The sequence below is a fragment of the Stigmatopora nigra genome, chromosome 1 (assembly GCF_051989575.1).
Source record: "Stigmatopora nigra isolate UIUO_SnigA chromosome 1, RoL_Snig_1.1, whole genome shotgun sequence".
In the NCBI taxonomy this organism is placed as follows: Eukaryota; Metazoa; Chordata; class Actinopteri; order Syngnathiformes; family Syngnathidae; genus Stigmatopora; species Stigmatopora nigra.
The window spans coordinates 3,172,118-3,188,701 of record NC_135508.1 but is presented as its reverse complement, the minus strand read 5'-3'; the positions used below and the strand labels follow the sequence as shown (position 1 = coordinate 3,188,701).

Genomic DNA, 16,584 nt, shown 5'->3' with positions numbered 1-16,584 from the left:
AAATTGAGATGTTCTTCCTATGTCGTTTTAGGCAAAGATGCCTTTTGATGCCAACAAGTTGTATTGCAGTGAAATTCTGGCCATCTTGTTGCAAAACAATGACAGTAAGTGTGGCGTGGTGAATCGGACGGACTGTGTCTAGCTTACAAATGATATTTCGGGGCTCCTCATCTCTTTTTAATTACATCTTCTGACAGTCTCATGCCCTTTTGAAAATTATTCATGTTTTCACTTTTTATCATATTTCCCATCACTTCTTGATTTTTATTTGCTTCACTACTCTTCTATTAGTCTCACAGTCCCATTAAATTTCTTCATTAATTTTCTCTCAGTGTCAACACTGTTTTTCATTTTATTACTCTCGCTTGCAAAATGTGAGGCCAATGAAAAGGTTGCACTAATACTACAAGATGAGACGCATATTTAGTTTTTTTTAGGCTGTTTCTGATTTTTGACTGAATATTCCGCTAAGAGATAAATTTAATTAAAAATATATATATACATATATACATATACACACACACACATTTACACATGTACACGTGTACCCGCGCATATTCCCATTTACACATGTACACATTTACACATGTACCGTATTTTCACGACTATAAGGCGCACTTAAAAGTCTTAAATCTTCTCCAAAATAGACAGTGCGCCTTATAATACAGTGCGCCTTATATATGGAAAAAATGTCATTTATTGAGGGTGCGCCTTATAATGCCGTGCGCCTTATAGTCGTGAAAATACGGTACACATGTACACGTGTACACATCTACACACACATATACACATACACGTGTACACATTTACACATGTACACATACATACAAAGAAATGAAATCACTTCTTTTTTTGGGGCCCGTCCAATGTAAATTCCATAAAGATTACCCAAAATCATTGACAGCATTTTATTTATAGTTTGTATACATATCATAATGAAATTCATTTTGTAGGATACACGTGAAAATTAATTTGCGAAAAAAACTATAATAGGTAAAAAAAAATTTAAATACAACTATCTAAAATTAGCAAAACTCCACAAAAATATGTGGTATTCTACTCTTTTTCAAGGAATTCTGAATTGCAATAAAACCGACAGTGAACATGAACATTTAGAATACCAACTTTTAACTGGATAATTTTGAATACAAGTTTTTACATTTTACAGGAAAAAAACATGTTTTGTTTTTCTCAAAACTCTGCTGAATTAACCATGAACGCAATGTCAATTTATTGTAATCACAATGGTTAGTCTTTAATATAATGTATTGTTTTAATATATGGCACAGGAAAATCTGCAATATCACATAATACCCTGAAATATTATTCCCAAGGCGAACAATAGGAAAGTGGCTAGAACGTCCGCCTCGCAGTTCTGAGATCGAGGGCCCAAAAGCCAAATAGTTGACCACTCTAATTTGCCTTTTGCTTTTAGCATGAATCGCTAACATGTAGTTATCGTCAAGCCGAATAATTAAATTAGTTTGTACCACATTTCACTATTTCTATACTAACCCTCCCCTACTTGGTTACCGTATTTTCACGACTATAAGGCGCACTTAAAAGTCTTAAATTTTCTCCAAAATAGACAGTGCCCCTTATAATCCAGTGCGCCTTATATATGGAAAAAAACAGAAAACCAAAACCGAAAAACCACCTCTGTCGGATATTAAAAAAAACACAAACTCCTGAAGTGAAACAATACTGTTAAATATGCAGATGCCATCTTAGTTTATAAAATCTTCCATTATATAGCTCCTCCCCCACTGCAAGATTTTATACAAAAATCCAAAACATCAACAATGAATGGCTGGCTCTAGAGGTGACTGTAAAGTAGTGAGTGCTTCATACCTGGAAGTCAATAGCAATTACCATATTTTCACGACTATAAGGCGCACTTAAAAGTCTCACATTTTCTCCAAAATAGACAGTGCACCTTATAATACAGTGTGCCTTATAATACAGTGCGCCTTATAATCCGGTGCGCCTTATCTATGGAAAAAAGTTTTAAAATATGTCATTCATTGAAGGTGCGCCTTATAATCCGGTGCGCCTTATAGTCGTGAAAATACGGTAGTTATTAACGAGGCTTTGTCAATGGCAATGAATGGCCATTATCTAAAAACTAAAAATACTTATATTTTATTTTCCTCCTACTTTCCACAGGCACGAGAGAACTCTTGGGCGAACTAGATGGCATCGATGTGTTACTGCAGCAACTCTCTGTAAGACTCTTTTCAAGTATTATGTGGAAAAAATACATTAACATGTTTAGTGGAAAGATACTTTAAATTAAATGCACAAAAGGTGCTGATATTTTTCATGGTCGTTTAAAATCCGTCCTTGTAAATTGCATTTCAGGTGTTTAAACGTCACAACCCATCCACAGCTGAGGAACAGGAGATGATGGAGAATCTTTTCGATGCACTGTGTTCGTGCCTAATGTTGCCAGCTAATCGGGACCGTTTCCTCAAGGGAGAAGGTCTTCAACTAATGAATCTCATGCTTCGGTAAGAGCCAGTTGGACTAATTCCACTTTGTAAACAACCTACACCAACTGCATTGTGTTGAAAGATTTGTAATCGAGGACAAACACTCTAAAACTGGTCATAATGAATACAGATTTAAGGTCTTTTTGTTTTACTGTATTTTCTCGCATATACACCGTCTTTATGACCCAAAATAATGATGGCTGAATCAAGGGTACGGCTTATATGCGCATAAATTAGGCTTGACATGCATGAAACGCCATAACACAAGACAATGTGGTTGATATGGTCATTTATTTCAAAATAGAGAATAGATAAACAGATAAAATGCTAAACTGGCAGTAAATGGTATATCTACTTGTTTGGTTTTGAGTTTTGTTGAAGGTTTTAAAATATGTTTTGGGCACTTTTACATTGTTTTTATGTATGTAGTTCTTGGAAAATTGACTTCTCGCATTAAACGCTGTATTTGTCAATCAAAAAATGATGACTGAATCGAGAATACGGCTTATATGCGCATAAATTAGACTTGACATGCACAAAACGCCATAAGGCAAGACAATGTGGCCGATACGGTCATTTATTTTAAAACAGAGAATAGATGAACAGATAAAACGCCTAACAAAATTTATTTTGACACCTATAAATTAAATTCAAGAAAAAAATAAACCATGTCTTGTATATAGATGTGAAAAACTCACTCGTTCTTGCCATTGCTCCTCTCAGTGCGCCGCCATCTTACTTAGGGATGACAAACTCGACCACTACGGACACACTTCCTGGTTGTACTGCTCACATGACTTCCTTTTTTAATCTGTCCACATGCAGGCAACCCAATGTCGGAATTTGCAATCCAGCAGACAATATTTTCGATTCATAAAGAATCTCAGAAATAACTCGTCCAATGGTTTTTCTTAAGATTTTTCCCTTCAAAGTAACACATTTGTACTCCCTGTTATAACCATGAATATGGAGGTGGAAATTGCGAATCAAGGAGCGGCTTATACGCGAGAAATTGCAAAATTCAATGATTTTAAAGCAATTTTAAGGGTACAGCTTATACGTTGAGGCGGTCAATATGCGAGACAATACGGTACTTGGTATCGCCGTTTGTAAATGAGGACACATTTGAAAACTCGATCTCATTATGGATGTTTAAATTTTGTCAAGATCTTTCTACGGAAGTTAAACATATTTAAAAGGGATCTTCAACATGGCTTTTCACCTCAGATTCTTCTGTACCGTATATTCACGACTATGAGGCAGACTTAGGTCTTAAATTTTCTCCAAAATAGACAGTGCGCCTTTCATTAAAGGCGCCTTATATTAGGAAAAAAACAAAAAACCAAATATGAAAAACCACCACTGTCGGATATTAAAAAAACACAAACGCCTGAAGTGAAACAATCCTGTTAAATATGCAGATGCCATCTTAGTTTACAAAATCTTCCATCATATAGCTCCTCTCCCACTGCAAGATTTTATACCAAAAAAAATGCAAAACATCAACAATGGCTGGCTCTAGAGGTGACTGTAAAGTAGTAAGTGCTTCATACCTGCAAGTCAATAGCAATTACCGTATTTTCACGACTATAAGGCGCACTTAGGTCTTAAATTATCTTCAAAATAGACAGTGCGCTTTATAATACAGTGCGCCTTATATATGGAAAAAATTTCATTCATTGAGGGTGCGCCTTATAATGCGGTGCGCCTTATAGTCGTGAAAATACGGTAATTGTATTGTGTCTTGAATACAGTCCATACAGTCAATTTCAGGCTGGTAAGTATATTGTTGTTGACACCCGGCGGTTTTATGTCAAGTGTCGAGTAAGTGAATAGGCTACTTCCCCTTGGGATAATGCGCCGTATATAGCTCCACCCCTTGGCCTCTACAGCCGTCCATCACACCTAATGTTTCTGTCTGGAGAACCATACTCAACTGCCTGAAATATGTCCCCCTACTCCAAGATAAATACTGTCATCTGTCATTTGTGGCAATGTAGGAGGATAAATGACTACATTTACTGTGAGGAGGTGTACATTGAAAAATAGTGAACAGTTATATCTCGGCGTGTATTATGATAATATCATTCAATGTCTTTGTTTTTGAATTATTTTGTCATGTGGAATGATGTTTAGGGAAATCTATTTTCTGACTAAATGACTATTTTAAGAACTGACATTTTGTTTTTGTTCTTGGTGCAGAGAAAAGAAAATGTCTCGAACCAGTTCTCTCAAAGTTTTGGATCATGGGATGATTGGACAAGAAGGAGGAGAAAACTGTCATAAGTTTGTGGATATTCTTGGATTGAGAACCATTTTTCCACTTTTTATGAAAACTCCCAAAAAGATGAGGAGCTCTGGTAATTCTGAGAAAGAACATGAAGGTCAGTTACTCATCTTAATATGATTTGTTTTGTTGCTTGATAATTTTATGGAGGGTTGCAATGACTAAAGTGGCGGCCCGGGGGCCAAATCTGGTCCCCCGGATCATTTTGTGCGGCCCGAGTAAGTAAATCATGAGTGCTAACTTTCTGTTTTAGGATCAAATTCAAATGAAGAGTATAGATGTATATTATATTTCCTGATTTTCCCCTTTTTAAATTAATAATAGCAATTTTTAATCATTTTTTCTGTGTTTTTAGTTGTAAAATCTAAAAATATATTTAAAAAATCTAAAATAAACATTGTTAAAGATCTATAAAAAAACTGAAGATTCAGGGCTTTTAATCCAATAATTTTGGTGTTTTTAGGTCAAAAAGCATTTTTTTAAATCTAAAAATAAATATTTACAAATATTTTGAGTTTTCCACTTTAATATTATATATATTTTTAAAAAAATGTCTACATTTGAAATGAAAACCTAATCATTAGTAGATGTTTTCCCTTACTAAGAAAAAATGTTCAAATAAACACTTTTATATTCATAAAAAAAACTGAATATTTAGGGCTTTTGATACAGTTCTTGTAATATAGTTCATCCACCACATCAGTCAAAAATATTTCTTACTTACCTACATTTATTGCCTCAGCTTCACAAACCATGGTGCAATATTGATCCCTATGAAATCCTTTCTGAGTTTGACAGCCCAAATGAACACAGACAATGGACACGGATTGGCACGATTTTAAAGACAGGAGGGGTAAAATATGTGACAGTGTAGTTGTTCTATTTAGATGGATAGTGGCCTTTGTGCGTGCTCAGGAAGGTAAACAAACAAATTAGGTTTGTAGATTCGGTCGTCTTAGCTCAGACACGGAAAATTGGTGCTCCTCAAAGACACGTTCTGAGAACACCAAAATATTTCTTCACTCTTTCTTCATAAAAAAAGCCAAAAACATTGACTTTAAAAATTTGACAGATGGGCCGGGTCAGCACAAGATATGATACAAATAAAAAAGTGCATCCGTTAACAGTACATATGAAACATAAACATAAAAAAGGACTGAAGTATTAACATACTAATCACTCATCATTAAAGTAAGAAGTATAAAGTACAAAGTCAAGTAAAAATGTATTAAGATATATTAAAATGTCATTTAAAAAAGATAGAAACAAATAAAAAAGTGCATCCGTTAACAGTACATATGAATCATAAACAGAAAAAAAGGACTAAAGTATTAACATACTCATCACTCATCATTAAAGTAAAAAGTATAAAGTACAAAGTAAAGTAAAAAGGAATGTATTAAGATATATTAAAATGTAATTTAAAAAAAATATACAAAGGTTGTGAAACACGAAAAACAAATAAGAGTGGACAGAGCTACTGCCACTGGCTTCCGTGTGAAGGCGCCATTTTGGGGCAAAAAAAATAAATAAAAATAAATAAATAAATAAAAAAACATTATTTGGACAACGTCGGCGGGTCGGATTCAAAACACTAGCGGGCCGAATGTGGCCCGCGGGCCGTAGTTTGCCCATGTCTGGGCTAGATTAAATCACCGGATGTGGAAAATAGCGTGGGATGCCCCTCAATACTGGAGAAAAAACGATTCAGTCATTTTTTTATTTGCTTATCCTTTTTATCTCATCTTTGTTATTCGCCGGCATTGCTTTATCAAACCACAGCGACAAAAGCAGACGGGATTTAGACATTATCTGGATTCAATCGTGAATCTTTAGTCACACATCTCGACTAAAAGCACACAGTCAAGTCAAGCCTGCCTTTTATCGTTGTTGCCGTTGTCCCTTGGTATAGATAGCATTTTGAACGCTGACAGTCTGATTGCTATCCGTGTTGTCAAAGCTGAGATTGCTGCCTAATCCTGTTACAGTAGTATATCCAACATGCAGAAGGATTTGTAGAAAATCCTTGTGTTGAGACATATTTAATTACGCTTGTGCCTTTTCCCGATGGGAACTGATTATATTACGTGGGTAATCTTGTACTCTAATAATGAAATAGACCTACATAAAGCTTGTAAATGAAAAATTCTACATGGATAGATTTTAAAAGGTTTTGTCAGAGCATTGTTTTGAGTTTTATTTTTCTCCAAAATAGTGCTTTGGAATTTGGAATTTGTCCTTTTCTTGGTGATTTTTGCAATCTTTTGTTTCTTTTAAAAAAAATCATGATTTACTGTATTTTCTCGCATATTAGCCGCATTTGCGTGTAAACCGTACCCTTAAAATTGCCCAAAAATCGTTGTATTTTACTATTTCTCTCTTATAAGATGCCCTTTGCGTCCGGGTGACCAAACGTCTTGGTGACCAAACGTCCGGGCGACCAAACGTCCGGGCGACCAAACGTCCGGGCGACCAAACGTCCGGGCGACCAAACGTCCGGGCGACCAAACGTCCGGGCGACCAAACGTCCGGGCGACCAAACGTCCGGGCGACCAAACGTCTGGGCGACCAAACGTCCGGGCGACCAAACGTCCGGGCGACCAAACGCCCGGGCGACCAAACGCCCGGGCGACCAAACGCCCGGGCGACCAAACGCCCGGGCGACCAAACGCCCGGGCGACCAAACGTCCGGGCGACCAAACGTCCGGGCGACCAAACGTCCGGGCGACCAAACTTCCGGTCACGTTCATAGACATTCAAATAAATTTAGTTTATCGTTTTATCTGTTCATCTTTTCTCTATTTTGAAATAAATAACCGTACCGGTCACATTTTTTTTGCGTTATAGCCTTTTGTACATGTCAACTCTAATTTATGCGCATATAAGCCATACCCTTGATTCAGCCATCATTTTTTTAACAACAAATACGGGGTTAAATACGAGAAGTCAATTCTCCAAAAACTAAATTGATAAAAACAATGAAAAAGTGCCTTAAAATATATTTTAAAACCTTCAACAAAACGCCAAATTAAGTAGAAATACCAACTACTGCCATCTTAGATTCTTTTTCCACCAAAATAACTGAATATACAAAAATTCAAAAAGGGGTAAAAACCCCAATTCTACTCAATTTTGCTTCACAAAAAGTAGCCAAAACACACACCTGTTTTGACCCATAACCGACTCCCTTTTACTAACAGGTTGTACAGGGAGTTGACAATCATATTATTAGTTTTATGATATTGAATGAACCATGTATTGTACACCAAGGTGCCATCATTGTACATGACACCGTAAAATCTTTGTGCGCAGTGAGAAAAATGTAATTGGACTTTTTTTCAACAAGAGGTCAATATTCTCACTCAACCAGGCTTTTCTGTTGCCAAGCAACAAGAGCAGATGAATCAATACCATTTCTGCCTTTATAGAGGTTGTTTGTGTGGGTTTTTTTTTTTTTTTTTTTGGTCAGTTGCCATCATGACCTGCAGTCGGCCTGCCCATGAGACCTACAGGCGGAAACAGCTGGCACTTATCACCAAGTTCACATTGACATGTTTGTAATTATGAAGGAAAATGAATATGAAAAGCAATGTGATCATTTGAACTTGGAACCAAAAAAAAAGAAAGACTGATAATCCATGACCAAATATGGCTTGGGAAATCCTTTGAACCCTGAGGACTTGGTCAAGTGTCATTTCAAGGAAGGAAAAAAAACAAGTCGATGGTTTTATTTAGCGTGGTTAAGTGTTTTGGTCACCTTCATAGCCTAAAAAGGCTGTGCTATTGATCAAAAGCGGGAGAAAGTTTTAAACTAAACGGTGACCTTCTGAGATTGGCAGCAGTGGAGCAAATTAAGTGTGCAAGTCTGAATAAAAGTGTATCTTTATTGAGTATTTGTAGACATCCAGAAAGTATGGTTGAATTCTCGAGTATCCAGTAGGCTTCACTTCGCAAATTCCAACTTCTTTTCCAGACCACATCTCAGTTCAACGCCCACCATCATCCCCGCTAGCCCCCCGCTACCCCCCCCCCCCCTCCCCCCCGATTCAATTGCGACCAAACGTCTGGGGGACCAAACGTCCAGGCGACCAAACATCTGGGCGACCAAACGTCTAGGCGACCAAACGTCCGGGCGACCAAACGTCCGGGCGACCAAACGTCCGGGCGACTAAAAGTCCGGGCGACTAAATATCCGGGCCACTAAACGTCCAGGCGACTAAACGTCCAGGCGACTAAACGTCCAGGCGACTAAACGTCCAGGCGACTAAACGTCTGGGCGACTAAATGTCCGGGCGACTAAACGTCCGGGCGACTAAACGTCCGGGCGACTAAAAGTCCGGGCGACTAAACGTCCGGGCGACTAAACGTCCGGGCGACTAAACGTCCGGGCGACCAAACGTCCGGGCGACCAAACGTCCGGGCGACCAAACGTCCGGGCGACTAAACGTCCGGGCGACTAAACGTCCGGGCGACTAAACGTCCGGGCGACTAAACGTCCGGGCGACTAAAAGTCCGGGCGACCAAACGTCCGGGCGACCAAATGTCCAAGTAACGTCTATGAATGTGGTATCTTGCATAAAACGTGAAAAAAACTCATTTGTGCCTACCATTGCTTGCTCAGGGTGCCGCCATCTTAATTAGGGATGACTTAGAATAATGTGAATTTTATTTACATTAAAAAGAATTAAATATTCATATGATATGTACGTGTTTATTCTAAACTTATGTTATACCAGAATTTAACCATTTGGATTTTTGGAGGATTATGTTTTGAATATAAAAATAAAACATTTTGCATTTTTACCTTTTATTTTTTATAGAGCACGTCTGTTCAATTATTTCATCCATGCTGAGAAATCTCAAGTCTCAACAAAGAAGCAGACTTCTGAATAAATTCACCGAGAACGACTGCGAGAAGGTTTGTACTTTTCATTTTTGACTCATTTCTTTTGTACTTCACGTAGTCTTACCTGATGCAAATGTCTTTAAAATTGGTTTTCACTCCAATGCCCAAATTGAGGCATTTTTGCGCCTTAGTTGGGAAAATTTGCGTGTTTAAGAGCGTATTCGCACCTGCAGTGTTTGGACTAAACCCAAAAGGTTCATGGCGTGTACTCATATCTGTCAACTTATACGTTTTCCCATATTTTATACGTTTTTTTTATCATTTCAAATTGTGTACGCCGTATAACAACTTTTCTATGTGATTTTTTTTCAGTTTTTCAGTTGTTTTTTTTGGAAAACTGATCTCATTTTACCCATTTCGACTCTAATCCGGATCATCATAGTCACTTGTAGCAGACAGAAATGTCATCGTCAATTGCTAATGTCATGCTTTGAGCATAATATGCTTTTCACAATAAAAATATATACAGTGTTCCCTCGCTACTTCGCGCTTCAGCTATCGCGGACTTAGAGCTTTGCGGATTTTCTTCAGGAACAAAAATAATAAAAAAATTTAAAGATATTAAGTTAAAATTATAAATTACATCATTTTACAAGAGGTGGACACAAAATATTCAATAAGAATTAGTAATTGCATCCAAAAAAGGCCAAAGAAATGGTCAATAACATGGTGAGAGTTCAGGAATGGCATTGATGACGTCATGGCTGTTTACAGGCGCATCTTCACCGCCCCCAAAAAAACTGTTCACAACTCCCAATAACGATGTTTCTTACGTGCAAAAAACTGCAGAAGATCCTCCATCTGGACTACTATGATGTTTTTGCTTGGTGGTGCTTTTGTGCACGTGTTACATGTTTCATTAAGCATTTTTGAAGGAGCACCCCAACTTCGCGGAAATGCACTTATTGTGGGTGGTCCCGGTCCCCATTAACCGCGATAACCGATGGAACACTGTATAGGGCGTCAGCAAACAATGTACCCAGACAATCAAGCTGTCAGCGTCATACAGCGACATCTAGAGAATCTTGAATTTAGTGCATACACAAGGCGCACCACCTGATTGGGCGCTACATCCACTTTGGGGAAAAATTAAGATTTTTAAATGCACCCTATGTGCGTTGCATTTGTAAGTTTTTTTTAATCGCTTAATAAGGGGAATTGCAATTATTAATAAGGGGAACGATTGGCTGAGGTTGACAGGAATGCTACAGTAGCTTTTAGGATGGTGTAAATACTGGTGCGGAACAAATAGCCGGTCCCAGTGCTCGCAAAAGGGGTGGTCTTGGTTTGTGAATCGCTTCTGTACATAGCAGGCTTCTGTAGCCACGGGGATTATGGGAAATATTTTTTGGGTCGGCGTCACAGCTCAGAGATTTGTTGTCGTTATTGGGTAAGTTGTCAAGTTGTGGCTTACATGCGAGAATTCTTATTGAAATGAATCACCAAAAATTGGTCAGTTGGATTTTGTTCAAGAATAAAGATGGCGGATTATGGAGTTTTTGTTGTAAATGATGAAGAGAAAATGCCTTTTGTCTAAAAAATAAAGGTAACTTAGTAAGCATAATCGACCAGAGGCGGTCAACCAGGTTTTTTACTTTATTTTTTTAACTTTTTTCATTGTATACTTTTTTGGTGGGAACATTTCGTAGAATTACATTGACAAATATTTTTGTTACCGTATTTTCACGACTATAAGGCGCACCGCATCATAAGGCGCACCCTCAATGAATGACATTTTTTCCATATATAAGGCGCACTGTATTATAAGGCGCACTGTCTATTTTGGAGAAAATTTAAGACTTAAGTGCGCCTTATAGTCGTGAAAATTCGGTAATTGCTATTGACTTCCAGGTATGAAGCACTCACTACTTTACAGTCACCTCTAGAGCCAGCCATTGTTGATGTTTTGGATTTTTTTGTATAAAATCTTGCAGTGGGGGAGGAGCTATATGATGGAAGATTTTGTAAACTAAGATGGCATCTGCATATTTATCAGTATTGTTGTTTCAGTTCAGGCGTTTTTGTTTTTTTTAATATCCGACAGTGGTGGTTTTTTGTTTTTCCTGTTTTTTTCCATATATAAGGCGCACTGCACTGTCTATTTTGGAGAAAATGTAAGACTTTTAAGTGCGCCTTATAGTCGTGAAAATACGGTACTATTTTTTGTAAATCTGCAATACTAAAAATATATTTTTCTACTCCCGTGATTGAGTTAGATTCCAAATTCCTAAAAAGAACCATAAACCACTAAAAATGACCCAATTGAAAGAACCATTCATTCATTTTACTACGCAGACGGGGTGCAGACACTTACACAATCCTGCCTATCAACGACCTCGGGTCAAATAAATATTATTTTGTTAAACATTATATTATTATTGTGTTTTATTTTGGTCTGAAACACTTTCCAAAAACTGAATCAGAAAATATAAAAGCAAGATAAACCAAGCTATTTCTCTGTCTTGCTATATTTCCCAGCTTTATTTGCTCTTTTTCCTTATCCTTCTCCTCATATGGCTCCATTTTTTTTCTTCCATTCTGCTTTTGTATGCCGCCACACTCTCTTTCTCCCCCAGCTTCAATTACTTTTTCCCTCGCCAGGTTGATCGACTGATGGAGTTGCATTTTAAGTACCTAGAGGCTGTTCAACAGGCTGACAAGAGGATCGAAGGGGAGAAGCATGTAAGCATTTCTCCTTTCACCTTACATCAATCTCTTTTACCACTCTAAGAATCTCTTTCTTTGGCTCACTACTTTACAAAACTATCTCATCGTTTGCCAACATGGGTTTGAAAGAATCACCGATCCATTTACCGTGTTTTCACAACTATAAGGCGCACCACATTATAAGGCGCACCCTCAATGAATGACATTTTTTTTCCATATATAAGGCGCACGGTATTATAAGGCGCACTGTCTATTTTGGAGAAAATTTAAGACTTTTAAGTGCGCCTTATAGTCGTGAAAATACGGTAATTGCTATTGACTTCCAGGTATGAAGCACTCACTACTTTACAGTCACCTCTAGAGCCAGCCATTGTTGATGTTTTGGATTCTTTTGTATAAAATCTTGCATTGGGGGAGGAGCTATATGATGTAGCTCCTCCCCCACTGCAAGAATTTATACAAAAAAAATCCAAAACATCAACAATGGCTGGCTCTAGAGGTGACTGTGTAGTGAGTGAGTGCTTCATACCTGGAAGTCAATAGCAATTATCGCATTTTCACGACTGTAGGGCGCACTTAAAAGTCTTAAATTTTCTCCAAAATAGACAGTGCACCTTATAATACATGCGCCTTATATATGGAAAAAATGTCATTCATTTAGGGTGCACCTTAAAATGCGGTGCGCCTTATAGTCGTGAAAAACGGTAACCAAATAATCTTTAACACCACAGACCCACAGGTTTCCGAGTCATATAACACGGAGGCAGAGCTTTGTGACTTGAAAGATAATGGTACACATGCAAAATAGCTTTTTTATCACCCACATCATCATCATTTGCCATTTCTGGGGTGAGAAGCAAGTGCGAGACAGAGGAACAAAAGGAGAGAAAAACGTGAAAGAGAAGGGAGATAAAATGTCAACCTCTCTGGCTTTTGCAGGCAACCTCGGTCTGACAGACAAATTAATCTTCCCGTCATCGTAACGTGGACAGCTCCAACACGAGAACACAAAATTGCCTCTCCGCTTAAATTCACTGCGCTTCGTTGAATGCATATTTTCTCCATTTATTCATTACTATGACCTTATCGTAAACATGTCTCCATCACTATGTATCATCCACAGCTTAACATACAGTAATACCTTGACATACGAGTGTCGCAACATACGAGAAATTTGAGATATGAGGAAAATTCGGAGCTAATTTTTGCCCTGAGATACGAGAGAGATTTAGAATAAGAGCAGAGCAGATGGTTCGCGATGGGTGCTCGGACGTTTGGTCGCCGGTCTTTTGGTCGCCGGTCTTTTGGTCGCCGGTCTTTTGGTCGCCGGTCTTTTGGTCGCCGGTCTTTTGGTCGCCGGTCTTTTGGTCGCCGGTCTTTTGGTCGCCGGTCTTTTGGTCGCCGGTCTTTTGGTCGCCGGTCTTTTGGTCGCCGGTCTTTTGGTCGCCGGTGTTTTGGTCGCCGGTCTTTTGGTCGCCGGTCTTTTGGTCGCCGGTCTTTTGGTCGCCGGTGTTTTGGTCGCCGGTCTTTTGGTCGCCGGTCTTTTGGTCGCCGGTCTTTTGGTCGCCGGTCTTTTGGTCGCCGGTCTTTTGGTCGCCGGTCTTTTGGTCGCCGGTCTTTTGGTCGCCGGTCTTTTGGTCGCCGGTCTTTTGGTCGCCGGTCTTTTGGTCGCCGGTGTTTTGGTCGCCGGTCTTTTGGTCGCCGGTCTTTTGGTCGCCGGTCTTTTGGTCGCCGGTCTTTTGGTCGCCGGTCTTTTGGTCGCCGGTCTTTTGGTAGCCGGTCTTTTGGTCGCCGGTCTTTTGGTCGCCGGTCTTTTGGTCGCCGGTCTTTTGGTCGCCGGTCTTTCGGTGGCCGGTCTTTCGATGGCCGGTCTTTTGGTGGCCGGTCTTTTGGTCGCCGGTCTTTTGGTCGCCGGTCTTTTGGTCGCCGGTCTTTTGGTTGCCGTACTTTTGGTCGCCAGTCTTTTGGCCGCCAGTCTTCAAAATTATATTTTATTTTATTTTCTGCAATGGCATCTTTTAACTCTCCTTATCCTACACTTTAATTCCACTAATATTCATGTATGCGGTTATAAAAACTTTTATTTTGGTGAGTAATACAGGTCCACCACTGCCTATCATCTGTAAATTTGCTCTGACAAAACATGCTGTCATTCAGAAAAGCGAGACATTTTTAAACCAGTACAGTGTTCCCTCGCTACTTTGTGGCTCAGCCACCGCGGACTCAGAGCTTCGCGGATTTTTGGGGGGAAAAAAATACAAATATTACATTGAAACAACATATTTTACAGTTTTTTTAATTATAACATGAATTTCACTCTCTCTACCCGTATTCTATATGGTGTACTGTATACAGGGGGGGTAAAAAATAATTAATTTTTTTTTAAAAATTAAAAACAACATTTTTTAAAAAATTAAAAACAAAATTTAAAAAAAAATTAAAAACAAAATTAAAAAAAAAATTGAATTAAATTCAAATTAAGCATTTTTGAAGGGAAATACCTACTTTGCGGAAATTCACTTATCGCGGGTGGTCCCGGTCCCCATTAACCGTGATAACCGAGGGAACACTGTATTCCTGTTTTTAGAGCATTTCTTAATCCTTCAAAAATATATTTTGTCCTTGTCCTAGTCATGTTTGAGTATGTTTTTCGTCGTGTAGTAGAAGAGTTCCTCCCTTGTTGCGGGATCAGGTTGACGTTAGATTATAATTGTAATTATTAAAGGCATAACAATAGCAACACACCGTGCTGACATCCATTTGCCTTGAAAGAATTGTCTCTGTCGACCTGACACTGCAACCCGCGTAATTATTTTCCCGGGGTTAGTCGCCTCGTCGCATTCCGAAAATGGCAACGTCAAGCTTTGATGAGTTTCTTTTTTGTGAGGTCTGTAAATAATTTACAGTTACTACACTTATCTCTTTGATGAGAATTTCCTTGAAGGGCCAGTGTCAAAAACGTCTGAAATATTTTAATCAGGTTCCGTGTCTGTTTCTTTAATGAGGTTATGTAACCTCTCTGTTTTTCTCAAGAGCGCCGCTTGCCGCACACTCGTCGTCAAAATTGGATATTGCAAAATACTGACACTAACATAATAATGTGGCTCGGGGTTATGATGAAAGATGAAATGGCGCAGGATTAATACTTGAAATTAGGACAATGGAAATTTACAGACACTAAATAGTGGTTTTTGTCATGTACGGAAAAGTTTCCGTGCTACATGTTGTAGCGACCATTCGCAAACTGCAAATTCTCGTGTGGACTAAGACAACCGCGACCGGACGTTTGGTCGCCGGTCTTTTAGTCGCCAGGTCAAATGGTGACAGACTGTTGAAACCAGCTCTCAAAGTTATATTGATGTGAGAGTTTATAATCTAAGAGAGAGAGTTTAATATCTAAGTACTGTTTAATATCCAAGTACTGTTTAATATCCAAGTACTGTTTAATATCCAAGTACTGTTTAATATCCAAGTACTGTTTAATATCCAAGTACTGTTTAATATCCAAGTACTGTTTAATATCCAAGTACTGTTTAATATATACACTTACTGTTTAATATCGAAGTACTGTTTAATATCAAAGTACTATTTAATATCTCAGTACTGTTTAATATCTCAGTACTGTTTAATATCTCAGTACTGTTTAATATCCTAGTACTGTTTAATATCCTAGTACTGTTTAATATCCTAGTACTGTTTAATATCTCAGTACTGTTTAATATCTCAGTACTGTTTAATATCTCAGTACTGTTTAATATCTCAGTACTGTTTAATATCTAAGTACTGTTTAATATCCTAGTACTGTTTAATATCTCAGTACTGTTTAATATCTCAGTACTGTTTAATATCTCAGTACTGTTTAATATCTAAGTACTGTTTAATATCTCAGTACTGTTTAATATCTCAGTACTGTTTAATATCCTAGTACTGTTTAATATCCTAGTACTGTTTAATATCCTAGTACTGTTTAATATCCTAGTACTGTTTAACATCTAAGTATTGTTTAACATCTAAGTACCGTTTAATATCTAGGTACCGTTTAATATCTAGGTACCGTTTAATATCTAGGTACTGTTTAATATCTAGGTACTGTTTAATATCTAGGTACTGTTTCATATCTAAGTACTGTTTCATATCTAAATACTGTTGAAACCAGCTCTCAAAATTATATTCACGAGAGAGAGTTTAATATCTAAATATCTACTGTTTTTGACATTACTTAGATATTAACC

General features: G+C 38.1%; 1 protein-coding gene across 1 annotated transcript in view; it reads left to right on the top strand.

The window, feature by feature from the left end:
- ctnnbl1 (catenin, beta like 1) overlaps positions 1–16,584 on the top strand; it is a 45,935-nt gene that overhangs the window by 17,695 nt on the left and 11,656 nt on the right. The window contains exons 8-13 of the mRNA XM_077718038.1: positions 32–104; positions 2,167–2,225; positions 2,362–2,510; positions 4,695–4,876; positions 9,600–9,697; positions 12,287–12,367. Coding sequence (XP_077574164.1) covers positions 32–104; positions 2,167–2,225; positions 2,362–2,510; positions 4,695–4,876; positions 9,600–9,697; positions 12,287–12,367 — 642 coding nt within the window. The remainder of the gene's footprint in view (positions 1–31; positions 105–2,166; positions 2,226–2,361; positions 2,511–4,694; positions 4,877–9,599; positions 9,698–12,286; positions 12,368–16,584) is intronic.